The following is a 21,360-nucleotide window of genomic DNA, read 5'->3' as shown; positions in this document are numbered from 1 at the left end:
CTGATGATTCAAATCTGAAAAAGAGGCAATCAAATTAATTTGTGGCATTTACAAAGCAAATAATTTTTATCCTAACTATTAATTAAACCTATCATTAGAGTAAAAGAAAGCTTGATTCATAAAAAATAGAAGAAGCAACCTTTTGAACCAAGGATCCTCCAGATATATTGTTGTATCATTTTTCCCATCCAACACAGCCATGATTAGAATTGTAACTACGTACATTTGGGGTGCACAGTTGAGGTATGTTGATTTAGATCAGAAGTATATTAATATTTGGCCAGATATGATGGATCAGAATATTATTGTGTAGGCATAAGTTTTTTAAAAACATTGTTGCTGAAATTAAGATATACCAGGATTATTTCTTTCCTGTCACATAAGTGGTTTAAATATGTGTGCCATACATTAACTTGCTTTCCATCAGCCTTAACTAATATGAGAAGACAGATGTTAAATGTAGGAAGACACAGAACCCTCATTTACTTTACCTTTTGTAAGAACTTGCCTTTAACCTCAAACTGCAATCTGGGCTCCCTATCTTGTTTAATCTTAAATAAAGTATTTCTTCTATCATCAACTTTCTTCTTCAATTCAGGTGACTTTTCAATACCCTCTGCCTTCCAAGATGTCCTGTGCCAACCATCTGTTTGGCAAGTTTGCATGCCAACATTCATCCTCACTAGAGCATGCAGCCAAGTTACACTGCACATATACAAATCTTTAGACTGGAATGAATGAATGCTAAAAATTATTTTTGCATGAGTGCTTAACACTTAGTTCTACTTCCTTATCTGGCAGCAGATGAAGCTCCTGTTAGCATGTAGCTGAAAAGCGGGGGGGGGGGGTTCGTTTGAGAAAAATTAGCTTCCTTTGCCAGCATCTGCTAAAATTCTGAGATAACTTATACAACCCATTTTGGGAGGAAGAGTTTAGTCTCTCTATGTGATTTGATTCTCAAGAGAGCAAGGAACTCATGTATTTCTGGGGATTTAATGGCAGAGGGCCCTGTGGACCAACAACATCAGTATGTCCCTTTCAAGTAAATCATAGCTGGGCCTACCTTTGCCAGCATGACCTACTGTGTGCCACAAAGGCTCCTCAGTTCCTCCATTCTTGAATTTGGAAGTGGTTCAGTCTAGGAACTGTATGTTGTGGCCCGCCAATGGCCAGTGGAGCTGGCAGCAGATTTGGATAGTGAGGAGGAAGATGGAGTCTGGGGAAGACTCCAGGAGACAGTCCTGGAGTCTGGAGAAGGCTCTGATGAGGGGTCTTTGTCGGAGGCAGAGAGAAGGTCAGAGCCGTATGCCAGTTATCAGCTGCCTTCAGAGACAGACATCACTGAGGCAAATAAATAGCTGGAGCCTGTTCCCAGTGTGCGCATGCACAGAGTTTCCAGACGAAGGGAAAAGCTAAAGAACAGGGGTCAATTTGGGAGTAAGGCCAAGGTGGATGATTCCTCCTCGCCAAGTTTTGCAGATATTGGCCTGGCAGCTCTTTCAGCCAGGAACAAGGAGTTTGCTTCATGCTCTTAGGAAGCCTAGGTCAGAACACTATGCAGGTTCACAGGCAATTGGACTACTAATGGCAGGCCTACTTGAGAAGCACGGTTATTGACAAAAGGAGAAATATCCTACTTATCCTCAGGGTTCATTGAAGACCTAAACTTAATTATTCCCTTCTCACCCAATATAACTTACAGGATTTGGGGAGGAAATAAGGGAAACCCCAATATAGGTTATATATTCTGAGTTTTCTGAAAAAGATAAACATAGATGCTGTTGTTATTATTATTACCATGTGTGCTGGAGAATAAAAAGTCATTAGAACAAGGTAGATAGATAACCTTGCTGAGCTTCTACAAGTAAATCAAATAATCTTTCCATCTCCTAGAATCAGAATAAAGTGAGGTGGGGAAAAGAAACCCTAGTAGAGCAAGTTTACCATTCCCCAATCTGCTACTATGAAATCATGGAATTAAGAAGGAATTCACCTAGTGAAGGAATTCAAATTAAAACATCTCAGGTAGATGGCTTTATAATCTTTGTCTGATAACATCCAATGAAGAGAGTCTACCACATCTCTGATAATTGGTTTTATTGTGAAACTTTTTTTGGTCAGGAAGTTTTTACCTATTATTCAATCAGAATCCATGTTCCTATAACTTAAATCCTTTCACCCATTTCCCAATATATGGAATGAGAGAGAACAGGTCTTGATATTCTTCTGTATGCCATCATTCAGAGAGTTAAAAGAGTGCTTTCATGGCAGTCTTCTCTCAAAACTAAACTTACTCAGTTCCTCCAGTCTTTCTTCATAGTTTCTGATTATCTTTGCTGACCTTTTCTGAATCTATTTCAATTTCTCAGAAACCTTTGTAATATGTGGTACTCAGAACAGGATGTAATACTTATGTCTGATGTCTCATCAAAAGAGAATAGAATAGAATGATTACTTTCTGTGGTTTGTAATGCATGATGACCTTCTTTATAGCTGCATCACACCTTATTTTATTTATTATGACTTACAATATTTAAAGATTGTATGGCCACCAATTTTAGAAAATCACTCCTGATGGCTCACAATAACAATACAATCCAGAACCAATAAAGTTATAAAACCTAACGCCAAAATAAACCTGGTGCCGCAATCATCCTCTTGGAATGTCCTATACTCCAGAATCTTTATCTACAGTTTTCTCATTTAATTTGCAATCAATTATAGCCCAATATTGGTTTTGCAGATAATTTCTCTTTTAAGGTACTACCCATCATCCAATTTTATGTTATTAGCAAATCTGATCAGATGACTTCATGAGTTCATCCAAATCATTAAATGAAAACATTAATGAATAAAACACATAGAACTAATACTTATAGCACTCCACTCAATACCTTTGTCAAATTGGATGAGAAACCATTGATGGACTGGTCCTTGAGTAGGCTTCTTTAGCTAGTTATGTACCTATCCAACTTGCTAATATGCTAGACATACTTTGACCAATGCTTCATTGGTCAAAGTATATTACCTAGGTTGGTAACATTCCCAGATTCTTATTAGCAAATAACAAAAGTGAAATAAAATTAATCTGGCCAGATTTAATTTTGACACATGCATGCTGATTTGTGTTAATTACCACTGCTTTCAAAAAGCTTACATATTGATTTTTGTGATCCGCTGCCTTACAACCTTTCCAGGTGCCAATATCAAAGTGGCATTTCTGTTTTTTGAAAGTAGGGGCAACATTTGCTCTCCTCCAGGCATCTGAAATCCAATCTTCCAGGGTTTTTCAAAAATAATTATTAGGGTTCAGACTATCAGTAGCTGCTGTCATTGAGAATAAATTCATCTGATCCTAAAATTTTAAATTCAAAGTAAAGAGGTGCTCCTTGACCATTTTTGTTTATTCTCAAATTTCAATTTTGCCTCTTTATCCTGCCCTTTATAATTTCCTGGCAGCGTATATAGTTCTTTGCTGGAAAAGACAACTTAAATAGGAGTTGTCAATCTGCCTTTTTTTCTGTTGCCTGTTAGTATTTTGCCTTGATTTTTTTATTGAGCTTTTCTTTTTTCTTTTTCTTTTTGAACAACAAGTCCTTTTTATTATTGTCAAAATTCTTTGCTAATCTCAGCTTTCCTGACACCTGCTCTACAGTTTTGAGCTACCTGTTTGGTAGCTCATCTAGTACTCTTTCCATTTCCTGTACATGTTGCTTTTTTTCCTCTTTCAGATATTTATTAAGCCTTTTGTGTCCTTTTTTTTTCTTGCTTGTTAGAATTGTTGCACTGTTGTGCTTTTGGTATCTTTATTCTTATGACATTCCATCCCATCTTGCACTCCTTCTCCTATTAGCTTTTCCTGTCCTTGGATCCTATATATCTGAGCCTATTAAAATCCCCCCTTTTTTTGGCATTCAGAAGTATCTGTTTGACTACATTCAAACTTCCTTTCTTTTAAAATTAGGAATTCCATCATTACTCAGTCACTTTCCCTGAAAGTTCCTGCTATTTTTATCTCCTTAACAAAGTCTTCCCTATTGATTAGTATCATGTCAAGGATAGCTGACTTTCTTATGCCTTCCTCTACTCTCTGAGGGAGAAAGTTGTCAACCAGACAAGACAGAAATTTCCTGAAAGGGCAATGTTTTGTAGATATTGTCTCCCAATAGATATTGAAGCAATTAAAACCTCTCATCATCATGACTTCATGCCTCATTGAAAGATCTGCAGTTTGCTTTTATAAAACGTGGTTCACATTTTCTCCTTGGTTGGGAGGCTGCACCACCAATAATATTACATTTATTTTCTCCTCCACTTATATTAACCCACATGCTCTCTACAGCATTGTCAAGCAAAGGGGCTCTTTAAAGGTGTATTGCTGAAAATTATGAGAGCTGAAAAAGTGCAGTCCTAAATCATTTTCTGATTTATTCCAGCCCCTTACACTCATTGCCCCTTGGTATCTTTTGCCCCAATCTGTAGTTTCATTAAAAAAAATCATTGCATTTAAGGTGTAACCTACCTCGGCCCTGATCAATTGGAAGTTCAAATTCTATAACAGGAGAATAGCACTCTATTGTGACATTCTTTTAAAAAAAGTAATGTCTGAGAGACAGGGAAGATATGGCTAATCCCTATGGCTGGATTGAATGGGACCAATACTTTTGATTTATTTTTGTCACACTTAAGGATTTTAAAGGGACTGAATCAGTACCTTAAATCTCCAGAAGCTGAGGAAACATTTCATTGTTGTTTTTAAGTCTCAGAAATATTTTTTTAAATGCTGAGCTTTGGAATTTTTTTTAAGTGTCTTAAACATTTGCCTCCTTTAAAAAGCTCAGAGAAACTGATAAATTTTAGCCCTGCATATAAAAGAGGAAGGCTGTGAGGCTGCAAAAAGTGGGACTAAGACTTGTGTACCTCGGTGCTAAAGAAAACATGGCACAATGCTGATAGAATATTCTACTTGGATGAGAAATGCTCAGCTATTTATTTAGAGCTGTGCTGTTCTCTCTCTCTCTGTCTGTCTGTCTGTCTGTCTGTCTGTCTGTCTGTCTGTATTTCTGTGTAATGGATGCATTCTGCAAATTCTGCAAACAAAGCATCTGCCAAGCTGCTCATTTATAAGCTTTGTGCAACCGCTGGTTGAAACTAAGCATTAATACTTACAGTCCTGGTTCAAAACTATTGTCTGCAAAATAGCAAAGCTGTCAATTCCAGACACAATATTTGATCAAACTGAATCTGCCCTCTGTGAACCCAAATGCATGTGAACCACTGGGCTAGTAAAGTTTGGAAAGTAAATTCATTTTTTTGTTGGCAGCTTACAATAACATTTCAAGGGTAGTGAATTTATCATGGTTCTAGCAAAGTAACACTGAAAAGGGAAACCGAGTACCAAACTAGCTGCCTGGGAGTGCCAGGTTTTGTTAGTTTTTCTTCTTGATAAAGTAATCTTGTATTTTTTTTGTGTGGCAATGAAAATAATACCTGCAATAATTCACCATGTTTCTAAATTCTTCCTGAGTTCTGGGAATGAAATCTTTTTTTTTTTTGAAACAGAAGCAAATTGAAACAGCTACAGGAGAATGTTGAAAGTAATCACTGAACATACAACATGAAATGACATTTTCTATTTATAAATTTGTACCCAAACCTAAAAGCATCTCTTTAATTGAAAAAAAACCCCACCACCCAAAATGTAAAACATTTAGCATTAACAAATATTAAGACAGTAAGGCTCTGGTTTTGCTTCAGCTGCAGCATTGCTGTCTGTTTCCAACATGTTCAGAGATCCCCAGAGAATCACAATAAAATTCTGAAGTCAATGTCTGTTAAATTATTTGTAATGACCAATAAAGTAAAGTTGTGTAGAGCCTGTTTTCTCTTTGTCCGTTTTCTTGGAAGATAAAGGCAAACTTTGTTTTAAGACAGAAAAATCTTAGAATTTATCCAGGAAAACCACTAAATATTTTTGTGCTCTGCAGAACCCAAAAGTATAAAGTAGAAATTTAATTTGAATCTATATTTCATTTCTTCCAGCAGATTTGCCTTTAATAGTAACATCTAAAGTGATGATCCTAGCTGAAAATGGAATGCTGTGCAGATTGGCAGAAGACCTTGACTTTAGCTGGTCTGCTGCATGGGTTCTGTCAAATCTTGAAGAAAAAAACTGTAGTGATACTCTGTAGAAGAGAAGCTTTAAAGAATAGATGGACTGTCTAGCTGGCAATTGAAATGGTTTTGTGAGATCTTTACAATGCTTCTCATTCCATCTGTCAACTGAATATCCTTGCCATATTCATTTACTATGACACCAGAGCAACTACAAGATCATCAACCGGGGAAACCTTAAGAAAGCTTGGAAGAAATATAGCATTTGTTTGCCAAGGCACTTTCAAATAATCCCAGTAAATTCCATCCAGAGGGGTTGGTTTTAGTAAACACCTCTGGGTAGGAAAAAATGATAAGAGCCAATTACCATTGAAAAGGTTTCAACTGCTTGAACAGAAGCTTTAGAAGTGAAAGCTTTAGCTCTTAAGATTTGGCATGGATTGTGAGAAGTCAGTCTCGGTGGGGGGGGCAGGTTGGGGGGGGGGGCAGGCTGTATCTGTAAGTCACTTCTTCCTTACCTGCCAATAGCTCTCTCTTCTTCCTGGTAGATTTTTGTTTTTACACTGAAGGAAATCTTGTTGGATCCAGATTTAGCCATACTTAGAATAAACCTTCTGAAATATGTGAATCTCAAATTATTGTCAATGGATCTATTGATTGAATGTGAATTTCCAGTTAATTATTTTTTAAAAAAGGTAGGAGCCCTGCTACCCAGGCCATCGTGTTTTCCATGGGAACAATCAGAAGCATTTAGGAAGACTGCTAGCAGTCCTCAAAGGAAGTAGCACCCTTCTCTTCACACATCTCTTCACATACCCCACATACCCCTTAAATGGAGCTGGCATTTAGAGGCATTCTTCCTCAGATATTGGAGGTAATGTACAGCTCTCATAATAAGAAAAGCTGCCCTCCAAGAACTTATTTCTATTTAAAACTCTGGTGTTAGTTGCTCATCTAAATGTAATGTAATTATCTAATCAAAAAGTTAATCTGCAAAGCTATTCCCATTTACAAATGGGAAAGGGTTAATTGCCTTTGCCAGCAAGGCTGGACCTCTCCTTTTCTTTTGGTGTTATTCTTTCCAAGGATACTCTACCTCCTAATTCTCTTGGATTTACCCCTTCAAAGACCAAGTCTCCATTTCCATGCTTCTCCTAGATTCCTGAAAGCTGGCAAGCAGCTATTAGAGTTGTATAGATATTGATGGCCTCTGCCAGCTCTCATATCACAGAAGCTCCGATCTGGCCTATATTGTGTCCAGGCAGATGACGTCAGGGAATTTCCCCTGACAGCCGGCTTCTGCACTAGCAACAGCCAGGTCGCGTCTGATTGGCTAAGACGCGACCTGGCTGAGAGCGGGGAAACTCTGGCTTGGGGATTGGCTGGTTCGTCTGACAGCTTCGTATAAATAGCTGTCAGACGAACCCTGAATTGAATTCTCTCCTGTATTTTGTCAAGACTGTTCTGTTCAATAAAGACTGTTGATTCTCCTCACGACTCCGCTCGCCTTTCGTGCTTATTCAACACTGGCGACGAGGATGGGATCCAGCCGCTAACCCGAGCGTTCCGTCTTCGCCACCCCGTCTTGGCACGATCGTACCGGCGACCCGTTCCTGCCAGCCTAGCTCCAATTCTGAGGAGACCATGTCGGCAATGCCCACATTCGTTCCATTTGGCTGCGATGGCGAGACTTGGGAAGCGTTCATGGAGCGCTTCGAGTGCTACCTGATAGCCAACGGCCGTCGCGATGTACCAGATGATGAAAAGTGCAGCTTCTTCTTGAGCTGTTGCGGCACGCCAATGTTTAGCGCCGCTCGCTCAATAGCCGCCCCTCAGCCAGTCCATTCTCTGGACTGGGCCACATTAACGGAGCGCCTTCAGCGCCACTACGCCCCCACGCCATCCTGGGTGGCGAGGCACTACGCGTTCAGGCGCTGTGTCCAGAAGCCGGAGGAGTCGGTGAGCCAGTTTCTCCAGTCGCTTCGCACCGCGGCGATGAGGTGCGAGTTTGCCGACCTCGATCGCAACCTCACGGAGCAGTTCGTCAGCGGCGTAAAAGATCTGCGCCTTCGCCGGCGGCTCCTGTCACAAGCTGACATCACGCTGACTGGGGCCATCGAGCAGGCAAGGGCAGCTGAACTCTCCGACGAATCAATGGTGGAGATGTTCAACCTGCCGCCTCTGCCAGGCCGCACTTGCCTGGTGGACGAACTAGTTCCTTTGCCAAATGACTATCCTGAGGAGGGAGCGGTGGCGCGCATTGGCCAGTCTCCTAGAAGACGAGTCCCTCAGCGAGCCCGGGAAGCTGTGACCGCTTGCCTTGGCTGTGGAGGCAACCACGACCGTTCGGGTTGCCCCTTTAAGGCCGTGGTTTGCCGCCGCTGCCTTAAGAAAGGGCATTTGGCCCAGGTCTGCCGAGCGCAGTTCCCTTTGCCACAGCGTCCAGATGACGTCCCGACCACAGCCGCCATCAAACAGCGACCTGGAAGCCGGGCTGGACGACAGCAGCAGCGGCGGCAGCAGCAGCAGCAGCAGCAGCCTTCGCGCGGAGGCTGCTACGCCATAGACGCTGACTTCCACGCCAACCCCGCAGAGTTGGCCTACCATACGGGTGCAGGTGCGGAGCGCATCAAGGCGTCGCTCCTCATTGAGGGCTCCCCCTGCACCATGGAGGTAGACTCGGGGTCGTCCCGATCCCTTCTGTCGTGGGCAGAGTTCTCCTGCCTCTGTCCAGGCATCTCGAAGACCCAGCTCTCCTCCCCAGACGCAACCCTACGGGACTACCAGGGGACTCTAATTCCTACCCTGGGTTGTCACCTGGTGCGGGTGGAATACGGGGACTTTTCAGGGTGCCTTTCCCTCCTAGTGGTGGAAAAGCCTTTGCCGGCCCTTCTGAGCCTTGACTGGTTCCCGGCACTTGGCCTATCAGTGCACGGGGTAAGGCAAGTGGTGGCCACGCCTCCTGACGTGGCCGACGTCCTTGCCAGATTTTCTGATGTGTTTGATGGGCAGTTGGGGGCGTATAAGGGAACGCCTATCTCCTTGAACCTAGACCCCCAGGTTGCCCCCATTAGGCTGAAGGCCCGTAGGGTGCCTTTCGCCTTGAGGGCAAAGGTTGATGCGGAGCTAGACAAGCTCATCGCGCAGGGAGTCTTGGAGCCGGTGGATTACTCCAAGTGGGAGACCCATTTGGTCATCCCAGTAAAGGCGGATGGGTCCATTCGCCTCTGCGCCGACTTTAAATCCACCATCAACCTTGCCCTCCAGGCGAACCCCTATCCAGTTCCGGTAGTGCAGCACTTGCTCCACTCTTTGGGGCAGGGCTGCATCTTTGCAAAGCTGGATATGGCGCAGGCCTACCAGCAGCTCCCGGTGGATGATGAGGCGGCGGCTGCGCAGACCATCGTCACTCACTGTGGAGCTTTCCGTTGCCGCCGCTTACAATTCGGCGTTTCCGTAGCCCCGGGGATCTTCCAGAGCCTTATGAGGTCCACCACAGCCGAGGCCACGATCAGGGAACTGACTAGGCTTTTTGCCACCCATGGCTTGCCGGACGTCATTGTCTCTGATAACGGGCCTCAATTTGCATCCACCGCGTTCCAGCTGTTCCTGGCTTCTCAGGGTATCCGCCATGCCCCAGTCGCCCCATACCATCAGGCTAGTAATGGCCGGGCGGAACGGGCGGTCCGCTCGGCCAAGGAGGCGTTAGGCAGGATGGATGGGGCAGACTGGCCATCAAGGGTGGCTGCTTACCTCTTGGTACAGCATGCCACTCCTTGCCCCCTGACCGGGAAGTCTCCAGCTGAGCTGCTGATGGGCCGGCGCCTGCGGACCACCTTGGATAGGTTGCACCCACTCTATTCAAGTGAACAGCCTGGCAACCTGGGGCCCCCTTCCCGTTCCTTCCTTCTGGACAATTCTGTTTGGGCTCAGGCTTTCTCAGGGGCGGTTCGGTGGGTGCCTGCCACCATCACCGCCATAACCGGCCCCTGTTCTTACAGGGTCCAGCTACCTGATGGGACCGAATGGCGGCGGCACCTGGATCAATTGAGGCGCCGCCTGCCCTGCAACAGCGACAACATCCCCGCCAGGTCGACCATCGACGTCGCTGCGCCTGAGCCCTCCAACGTTTCGTTTCCTGGTGCCCTTCCACCAGTCACTGATCACCCGGCCCAGCTGCCCAGGGCCTTTCCGTTCTCGGACGCCACCTCACGGCCGTCCATTGTTGGGGGTGCGTCGCCCGTTAGGCGTCTGCCTCCCGGTTTCCAAGTGGCCTTCCCCGAGTCAGGCCAGGCCTACCATGAAATTCCCAGTTCAAGCCCGCCTTCGGCCGCGCCCCCTCGGCCCTGCCTACCTGAGCCTGGTCGTTCTCCGTCAGGGGTGGGCCTCCAAGATGGCAGCCGGAGCTCCACTCCCTTGCGGGAGGAGCTTCAACGGACACCACCTTCCTCTCCGGCGCTTCCTCTCGAACTAAGGCGTTCTGGGCGGGTCCGGCACCGCCCAGTCTATTTGCGTGACTACGTTTGTGTGTCGTCTGCACATGCGCAGTCACTGGGGGGGAAGGAGTATTGTGTCCAGGCAGATGACGTCAGGGAATTTCCCCTGACAGCCGGCTTCTGCACTAGCAACAGCCAGGTCACGTCTGATTGGCTAAGACGCGACCTGGCTGAGAGCGGGGAAACTCTGGCTTGGGGATTGGCTGGTTCGTCTGACAGCTTCATATAAATAGCTGTCAGACGAACCCTGAATTGAATTCTCTCCTGTATTTTGTCAAGACTGTTCTGTTCAATAAAGACTGTTGATTCTCCTCACGACTCCGCTCGCCTTTCGTGCTTATTCAACAGCCTAAGTGCCTCTTTTTCTTGGATTTGAGCCAGAAAGGACATCAGGCCAGAAGTATGCACACTTTTCCGTCTGGTCAATGTCATTGTGGCACTGATCCTCTGGTCAGTGCCACAATGAGAAGGAAGGACTCACTGGAGAAGAGCTGAATGCTGGGAAAGATAGAGGGAAAAAGGAGAAGAGGACAACAGAGAATGAGGTGGTTGGATGGAGTCACCGAAGCAATAGGCGTCCAGAGGATGGTAGAGAACAGGAAGGCCTAGAGGAACATTGTCCATGGGGTTGTAATGGGTCAGACAAGACTTCGCAACTAACAACACCAGTGTCACTGAGAGCTTAAATAAACAAATACATTCCTAACTGAGAAGAAGAGCTGTAAAAAAACCTCTTCTCAATTTGCTTCCTGAGAGAAGCAAGCTGGTAGGTTTATACTGCAGCCATTTCTCTGCCATGGATTCTTTCTTTCCCTTTGTACTCCTTATCTCCCCAAGTTGTGCAGCTTCTCTTTGCCCCTGGGCTGTGGAAATACTTGCTCAAAAGGATTAGTCCAGAACCTTAGGCCTTTTGTCTGACATGCTAAAATGAGCAAGGGCCTTGGACAGTAGATAAGCTGTTAGAGGTGGATTATGCCTTAACCAAAAGAACAAGACCCTTCTAATTCTTGAATCCATGCAGGTCAAACTAACAGACTGTAAATTAATTGATACAGTTTATTGTAGTCTGTAATAATGTCTTCAGCATTGCTTAAGCAGGCCTCTGTTAAAACAATTCTTATCATGGGAGCATGGATGTATGTGCATGTGGGCAAGCATTAGTTTCTACTATAATTTGTCTGTGAATATATGTCTTATGAAAAATATTAACACCATAAAACAGAACACATCACATAGAGTTTGATCAATTTGAGCATTCTTTAATCCAGTTTAACAAATCCTTTCATCTTCCCACTACTTGGAAATCTTTTTTTTATAGCCAGGGCTAGTTTGATTTATTTTGTTATCTTGGGCAAGTAAAAATGCATTTGTTCTTCTCCAACCAAAGTCAAGATAAAATAAACAAGATTTTTGCCCTCTAGGGAAAATATAAAAATATTTTTAAATGATGACATCCTAAGAAATTACATTTAAATATTTAGAAATATTCTAATACCAAGAGAGAGCTGTTTTAATGAGTCCACTGCTATAAAAATACCTTGCTTTCTTATACATCACACTGTTCACTATGGATTAAAGTGATACATGGTCAAAACCACCAATTAACAATTCTATCTTGTTCAACAAAGAAACTGCTCTAGCTATGGCACAGTATCGATTGAAATCCATGTTATAATCACAAGCCCTTCTACTTTTTGAGGCTAGCGAAGTCTCTGGTTGAACTTACAAGCAGTTTGGTATTAAGTAATTTCCCCAGCCTGATGATTAAAATGCCGGGAGCTGCTGTAGTTCCAACACATTAGGAGAGTTGATATGATGCGAAAATTTGGCTTTCTAGGTTCCTTCCACACATGAATTGTAAGACCCATGAAATGTTTGCACTGTATTGGTAGCAAGCACTCAGTCAGTGGAGGATAACTTTAAGGAGGATGGACTCAGGTACAGTAGTAATAAATGCACCATTAAGAAGACCTAAAGAACCAAGTTAGAGAAAGATCATCATGGAGAAAAGGTTATCTATGCAGTTACTGAGAATTGGCAGAGATGTGATGATCCAAATTAGCAACAAAAAGCAAACTTACATAGTTAGGTAGTTTCTTCTATTATATTACATCAAGGTAATACAATTATATATTTACTATTTATTTATTTATTTAGCATATGGCATATCATACATGGATCAGCAATATATTATTAACATTTCACCTAGATTAAGAAAACACAATAAAATATAAATGTTAAAAAGATCTATTTGAAATATCAATGTCTAGGCCATCTAACCACTGAAGTGCACATTATTTGTATTTTTTTTAAAAAAGAATCAGATACTGGATCTATAGATGCCCTCAGCTCACAGGCTTTCTCACAATGTGATCTACGGTTTGATATGGTACCCTGCAGTCACACTGAGGGGAGGATACTATGCCCCATTTATACAGAGAGTCCCAGCAGACATCCTGTGAGGTGCAAATCCAATTCAGGTTGTCCATTGTTGATGTGGTAGTTCAAAACTTTATACCTTTTTTGTGGGATCATTTACATGTCTTTCTATAACTGGGTGTTCAGTGAGTCATTTGGCTTTCCATTGGGAATCAATGTTAAACCTGCTAGGCAGATGTTGTGCAAATGCCAGTGGGGACTTCCTGGATTTGAGTCTTCCAGCTGATGAATGAGGAAGGTCAGCATTCACCAGTAGGAGTAAGTTGGTCATAGTTTTTCTATATTTTCTCAGTGGTGCATCTTGCCTTCGTAAAGTGGGGGGTGCTATATGACTCAGAACAGGAAGGCAACAAGTCGGAGTAGTTTTACTATATCTACTGCTTATAATCCTCATGGGGGATTTTTGCCATGCACCAAACTGGTAGTAATGCCAGCAGCAACCCACCCCTGGTCTGTAGATATTTTCACAGATTAAACAACCCATCCTTCCAATCAATGTTGTAATGTGCAGTTAGGTCTACAAACATGGCCGTGGTTTTGAGGTCTTATTGGAATCCTGTTTCTGTTAGGTTTAGCATCTGGTATACATAGCTTTGGTCTTGTTGGAAGCCAGCTTGTTCTATGGGCAGATGTTCATCTACTATGGGACCTATCCTCTTTATAATTAATCTTGCTAGAAGTTTGCAGCAGGAGCTCAAAAGGGCGATTGGACAATAGCTTTCAACTCTGTCTTGTGGTTTTACTAATGTTTTACTATTAATATTTACTAAGGACCACTCATATTTCTCAAAAGGTCCAGACTCTTGGGCTGAGATCTACCCAAGAGAAAAATTCCTCTGAATTCACTAGGATGTAACTTCCCATACAATTGAACTCAATGACTTAACTCAAGCAATGTTATCGTGATTATCTAGAAGCAAGCAGAAAACTGATTTCAGAAAAATCATTTCTGAAATCAGAAAGAAATATAAATTACATTCCATAAAAACAATAGATCTGAGGGAAAGATAACCTTATTATTAGGCAAACTAATAAGAGGTCTGACAATAAGAGGTTTGTAATGAAATCAGGTTTCCCAAGAGGACCTCCGAGGCCTCTACCCAATAAATGTATGATGAAATACTTGCTTCCTTTTTAGTGGGGCCTGAACTTGGCTTGTCACATTTATTTTCTGCCTTCAAGGATTTCATTCCTTTGCTTTTGTAGCTTCTGAATGCCCTTGAGTGCCAGCCGGGATGGATGGTTGTGCTGTTTCTGTTATTTATTTTTCCCCAAACTTGTAGCACCACCACTGGCTTCTTGGGTTTCTCATCGATTATATATTAAAGTCTGTTTCAATGATGTGCTGTTTGACAGCTATTTGATACATACTGGCCGAGATAACTATGGCAAAATAGCAAGAGGAGAACCAGGAAAAACACACCAGCCAAAGCATAATCAAGCACGTAACCCTTCTGAAAATGAGGTGTAGAGCACAACTAACTACTAATGAAAAATGTAGCTGACTAGTTTATGGTTCGGTATGTCATAGAAACATGGCCAGAAACAGCATGATGATAAGGCCCTGAGTAATCAATCACTTGCTAACGTTGGATATGCAATAAAAAAACAGTCGTTTAGGATAGCTGCTTTCTTCTGCCTAGTAATCTCTTTGGTGTTGAATGCAGTAACATTTAAAGAATTCATTTTCACTTCATTGTTCCTCAGCTTCCATTAAGCTGACTTTTGGGGCTCTGTATTTTTGCTCAAAGACAGCCTTAGGATTTCAAAGTCAGACTACTATTGTACACTGGACTTATTGCATGATGGATGCCATGTGGAGAAAAAGAAAATACATCTTTGGAAAGCTCTGAGTGGACATCCCTGTCAAAATAATATTTGATTCTGTGTGAAGAAAGCAAGATGATAACAGAACGAGTTGAGAAATAAAAACATATTTTAGCTAGAGCTACTGGCTTTTTTTTGTAATATATTGAAAATTCTCTAGCAATGTTCATTCAGAGTCTTTCTTAGCTTTTATTTATTTCTCCATACTATTAGCAACATTGATTTGTGTCAAGTAAATTCTTAAAATTACAAAGCAAAATATGTTCCAAGCATAATTTATAGTGCTATTTTAGGCAGTGTAGCAAAATAGGGAATTGGACACAACCATGATAATCTAAGTATAAATATAAGTCCTTTCTTAGTCTTGCATTAAATTCTTGTAAGTTTTTTACACATATAATACATAAAATAACATGAAATCAATAAAATAAGGAATGCGTGCTACAGATATAATGAAAGACAAATTTCTATTTGTTTTATTCATAAATTCACTCCCTCCTGTTTTTTTTTTTTACATTAATCCATGTATTTTAAACAGAATGCCTTTGAAACATACATCTAAATACTATTTAGAGTAATATTTCTAAATGTATTTTATCTCAGAATAACGCATTTCTCAATATGATTTAATGCAGCACTTGGCCCACAAAATGCATACTAAAAAAAAAAGCATAGCAGACATTGAGATTCCAATTAGTACATTATTCTGTTGTTATTGTGTTGGGTGAGGCTATATTGGAATTCCCAAAGGTTATATAATTGTTTAAACAACACTATTATGCAGATAAGGAATCCTAATTCTCCAGATTGGGGCATGCTAATTATAGAGTATAAGTGGCCTTTTTCTATGGATAATAGTTTTACGATACTAGAAAAAGGAGTTATTAACCTAGTCTTCAATGCTGCTCATCTACCGATAACACCAATACAAGTAAGGAAGGTACTCTATGTACTCTATGTAGTTTGCTGATTTTAATGCCACATAATATCCTTAGTCCCTAGTTGGCATCTACTATACTATTTCATTTTGGGGCAGTTATAGTAATACTTTGGCCTGCTTCTCTTTAATCTATGTGGGAACCTGGGGTGTATCGGGAATTCACTGAAATGGAATAATTCTCACCTGTTACCTCAATATTCTTAACAAAACAATGAGAATAAATTAATAAATACATGCATTTGGGAAATAAAGAATGAAAGGAGGGAAGATGTTTTATTTGCTTTATTTAGATATACTTTTTTAAAAATGAGTATGGATTTATTTCATGCAAACCAAGGAGGCATGTCCTCCAGTCTTCTGCACTGTCAGTTGTTGGTCAATTGTAGTTGATTAAGTGGCTAATTAGCTACTAAAGGAAGTCTTTTAATCTGTCTGTCTCCAAACACCAGAAATGCATAGTAATCATATCACAAGGACATTCTTGTAAATTAGATGGGGGAGAGGTGTGTGGATAGAAAGAATGTATTTTATCCATTCTCAGCCTGCAAATTGCTCTTTTTGCTTTCTTAAATCAACAGGGAAGAATTGAACTGGTAATCTAGGAGAAAGGTTTTTTCCCCCTTATGAAATCATGCCCCTTTGTATAGAACAGGAGAAGCATTATTCAAAAGCTGTGCATATATATTAATGTGCAGAAGTCCCAATTTCACTTTTAAAAAAATATGACAAGCCAGCCACATAGATGTCACAACCTGTACTCCGTCTCTGTCATTTATCCACAAGATGAGACAATCTTGAGCTTTTTTCCTCCCTGTCATCCATATGCGCCTTGTATGATTTATGTGAGCTGGAAGGGCACATTACAATTTAAACCACATCTCACATGTAAAGTGTTTGCAGATGATGCCTAATATATGATGATGCTTCTTCATTCAGAAAATGTTATCAGAGGTTCATATAATAATATTATCTTTTAATTGTGCATTGTTTTTATGCTTCCCTTTCCTCCCTGCCATCTTTCCTTCCTTTCCATTTAAATTTTTAATTTTATTGTAAATAAATAAAATAAAGGGACTGCAAAATCTGCAGTCTGATGTTTATAAAGGGGCTGCTTTATTTAAAATCAGGCAGTTTGTCCACTTACTCTGCCATAACTTCAATTGTTAGCAGCTTCTTTTAACTAGAAATGCAAAGAACTGAACATGGGATCATCTCTAAGCAAATTAAGGACAGCAGAAATTGGTATTTCCATCTCTCTGAAAAGGAAGAAAATACGGTAGAATGATAGTGAAAAGAAAATATGTTATCACATAATAATCATATTCTTTTCCCTCCTTATAAACAATGCATCACAAAAATAATTTATTTCCCAAAATCAAGGAGCATCCCAACTGAAATATTTAAATGTGCATAGAAACAGAAATAGAAATAGATATAAAATATGGATTGAATTTTGAATTTGTGTGTCTCTCTGTATGTACATATTTGGTCATACACTATTGCATTGTGCAAAAATAAATTTATTTGCTTTGTATTTATTCATTTAATGTGTAGAGTGATGGGTTTATGAGGGATTATGGGCAATAAGCTATTTCAAATAAATCTAATATGCTTCTCATCTACCATGGAGAGAGTCAAAGGTAATTTTTAGTTTAGAAGCTGAGCATCAAGATCCAAATAGCAATAATTTGGCTAATGGACAATGTTTTGGGATGAGGGAATGAGGGCATAATTACTTTTGCCTGTAAGGATGAGGATGTGACTCTCTACTGAAGCACACTTAGTCTCTAGCATTTCTGATTTAAAAATGAATCTAAAGTAAGAGAATTGGGAGAAATCTCACATGGACTAAATTATTACTCAGATTTATAATCTCAATATAAGGCAGCTTTAAATATTTACCAAATGCAAAACATTTGTAAAATATAATTATACAAATACAAATTAGAGCCAGTTAAGTCCAGTTGTTAAACATGAAAACTGGATGGGTGATTTTGGGCCAGTCACTGTCTCAACTCACTCAGCCCAACTCACATCACAGAGTTGTGGGGAAAATAGGTGGAAAGAATATTAGATATATTCATTGCCTTGAGTTATTTATTAAAAAATAATCAAGGCACAATTTAAACAATGTAAAAAATCCCTCTTTTTATATATGAATATGCTCCACCTGCATATTATTTCCATTTGGAATGCCTTCCAAGAACCTTGCACAGCCACATGCCAGTTGACTTTATATGCATGGTAGGTCTTGTAAGATACTGATCCATGACTTTTGCAGAGGGCAGAAGTATCTGAATATCAAGGGTTGAATACTTGAATATTTTGAATATAACACATACCAATACACTCTTTAATCAATTCAGCTAATAGGGATTTTGCAGTAATGAAATCACTTGCTTCATCAGAATTTCTTCTTTTTGAGATCGGTTGAATATTGAAAGATGAAACATGCACAGGAAAGGATGAAATGAAACATCTATCTAGTCAACCTGCACTGTCAACATTGGCTGTCAAGAGTTTGACAGATATCACAATTAAATGATACTTAAAATCCACAAAATGACTTGGATTGACCTTGACTTAATATGCTTGATATGCATTGCAGAGGATTTTAGTTCAGGCTTTCTTGAAATAGGTATTTCTTAGTCCAATTTAGAACTCAGGTACATTTAAATAGAATCTATATCTACTGAATTCATTTCAATTTGTGTTTACTGTGGTGTTTTCATGCTCTCTGACCCAGGCTATTTGCTTCTAGACAATTCATTAGATAACATCATTATTGCTAATGATTAGAAGGTTTGCTCCCTGTTTATAAACAGTAGCTTCCTCTGCCAGGGAGGGAGCAAACCCCACACTCACCGGGGAATAAGCCCATATTCACTAGGACTGATGATGTTACCTAATCAGGACTGAATCATCTGCAAGGATACAGCCAAGCTCAGAGAGCACCAAGGACTTCATAGTTGAACTACATATTTTCTCTTCTATTGGAATTTGTGTTTAATATACAAATGATTTTCAACTTACAAGTGGTCACTTAAAAATTAGTTCTTTCTTGAAGATAAATGGCATTTCTTGCACATCTTCCAATATACCATTGTTGCTACTTTATCATGCTATTGTTTGTAGTCAGTCTGTGCAATCTTCTTGCAGCTACTGTTTCTTTAGTTTCTTTGCAGAGGCAGTATAGTGGTGGTGGTGGTGGTGGTGGTGGTGGTGGTGGTGGTGGTGGTAGTAGTAGTAGTAATAGTAGTAGTAGTAGTAGTAGTAGTAGTAGTAGTAATATTCTGCTTTCCATTATGGATAAATGAATGGTTCTAGGTGAAGTTAAAAGATACATTTTTTCTGATTAAGAATATTTACGTGCATATGGATGCAAATGTGTATATATTCATTACAATTCTAGGCCATGCTGGAGAAAAATTATGTTGATTTCATCCTGGTTTCATATCTTTTGCAGGAGCTAATTCCAAAAGCCTTCTGAAATGACTCATTTAATATCACAGCCCATAAGTTAATTAACTTTTTTTTTAGATTTTAAGGCCTGGCAAAATGCATGACTTCTGATGTTAAATTAAACTAGGATGAAATGTGTGAGGCACAGAAATTATATAGACAAATCAAGAAAATAAACCAAAAGCTGCAACTAAACAAAAATGATCTAGACCAGTGTTTCTCAATCTTGGTCATTTTAAGAGATGTGGGGATTTTGGGGAGTGAACATACCTCTTAAAATAGTCAAGGTTGATAAATATTGTCATAGATTTAGCTAACATTCTTCTTTTCTGTTTGCAGCAATCAGTCAGAATATTTTGCGAATGCTCTACAGAACAGATGCCTTCCAGGGAAATAACTTCCAATGTCTCTAGCAGGAGAACCAGATCACATATATTGAGAAAAACAACAGTGATACTGCCAGTCAATTTAACCAGGAGCTTAATCTAAAGGACCTTTTCCTCCTGGCAGTCAATCTGATATCAAGAAGAAACCACAAATATTTGTCCACAGGAAGCATTTTGGTGTGCAAAGGAACATAAAACTCCCATATAAATCATACAATAATCTCATTTGGTTTCAACAAGAGTCTTGTTGAACTTGTCTTTATATCAATGTTTCTGGGGAAAAAACTGAATATGGTTTTCTGAAACCAACAGCATCTGCTTTTGATCATGTATACCAAGCTATCCGTATCATGCCTCCCTTACTCTATTTCTACAGGATTACACTAAATTGCCCCAAACTACTAAACAAGTATATAATATGTGATGTCAATATTTTTTCTATTTTTTTAATTATTCTCTTCTTCCTTCCCTGCAGGACCTCAGTGCAATGCCTTAGTGGATTTAATTGGGACATGTTGGCCACGCAGCCTTGTGGGACAGCTGGTAGCGCGTCCCTGCCCTGAGTATTTCTCTGGAGTGCGATATAATACCTCAAGTAAGCCAGCAGATGGGTTGAGTAGGAGCATACGGCAGGAAGAGAGATTCTTCCCTTGGACGCATTGAAGCAAAGACTAAAACAAATGTTAATGAAAGATGGAACCAGAATATCAGGAAGCATAGAAATGTCAATGTGTGTACAGTACTTGCATTAAGGAATGAAATCAGCAATTTGCATAATCTAGGGATGCTTGTGGCATGCCTTGACAACAGACCCGGTGATTGGCAGGTAGCATGAAGCTTCTAGGTGAAACATACTTGATACACAGCTAGATATTTAGGAATTTTCCCCTTCTGTTCACTGTACTTGGAACTGCAAGTAAAGCTTTGAATCTATATTCAGCTCCACCAACTGTTCCAAGAGATTCTGGGTTGAATAATCATAGTGCAGCTTGAATTTGGGCATAACTTTAACTGATTCTTCTTTATTTCTGAATAAACCAGAATATATCATATGTAGCCATTTTAGAATATTTAATTCTGAAATTTAGGATACATTAGAAATTATGTAAAGCATACCAAATCTGGGATGGGAGAGGAGATCTCTCATGGTAGAAAATCATGTTTGAACACTAGTGAAAAAGAATGGAATTCTATCACTCTTTAAACAGTATTGAATTCCACAAGACTTCAGCTTTTGTGAATTAAGTATCACTTAGAACAAGGATTTAGCTAAAAATCATTTTTATGAACTAGATTTAAATTTAGATTTAAAAATCTAGTGCTTATAAAAATCCAGTGCTTTCCAAAGTAAGAATTCAACAACTTCAAACTATATTAAGTATTTGTTGTTATAAAAAGGTTGTGAGGTTATTTGTTGTGGCATAAACTTTCATGGTTTTGAATCCCATGACATCTTCAATTTCTTGAAGTATTTTTTATGTCCCTAATAATGAAAAGGAAAAATGTCACTAACAACGAACAGGGGAATACTGTGTCAATGAACTTCTGGTCTTTTGCTCAATGCTGAACAGATAAATGGTAAACAAGACCTCAATTTTATACCTCAATATTTTGTAGTCACTTATAAAGACCCCAAATATTTCCAAATAATGAATTACCCCTCAAGGAACAATTCAACCAAAGAATGAAGTTTTGA

General features: G+C 40.2%; 1 protein-coding gene across 1 annotated transcript in view; it reads left to right on the top strand.

Moving 5' to 3' along the window:
* Window positions 1–21,360, top strand: part of CRHR1 (corticotropin releasing hormone receptor 1) — an 82,905-nt gene that overhangs the window by 33,480 nt on the left and 28,065 nt on the right. The window contains exon 3 of the mRNA XM_081932100.1: window positions 20,140–20,259. Coding sequence (XP_081788226.1) covers window positions 20,140–20,259 — 120 coding nt within the window. The remainder of the gene's footprint in view (window positions 1–20,139; window positions 20,260–21,360) is intronic.

This window comes from Natrix helvetica, assembly GCF_964273705.1.
Source record: "Natrix helvetica genome assembly, chromosome: Z".
Lineage (NCBI taxonomy): Eukaryota > Metazoa > Chordata > Lepidosauria > Squamata > Natricidae > Natrix > Natrix helvetica.
The sequence above is the reverse complement of the archived record's forward strand: the minus strand, read 5'-3'. Positions and strand labels throughout refer to the sequence as shown.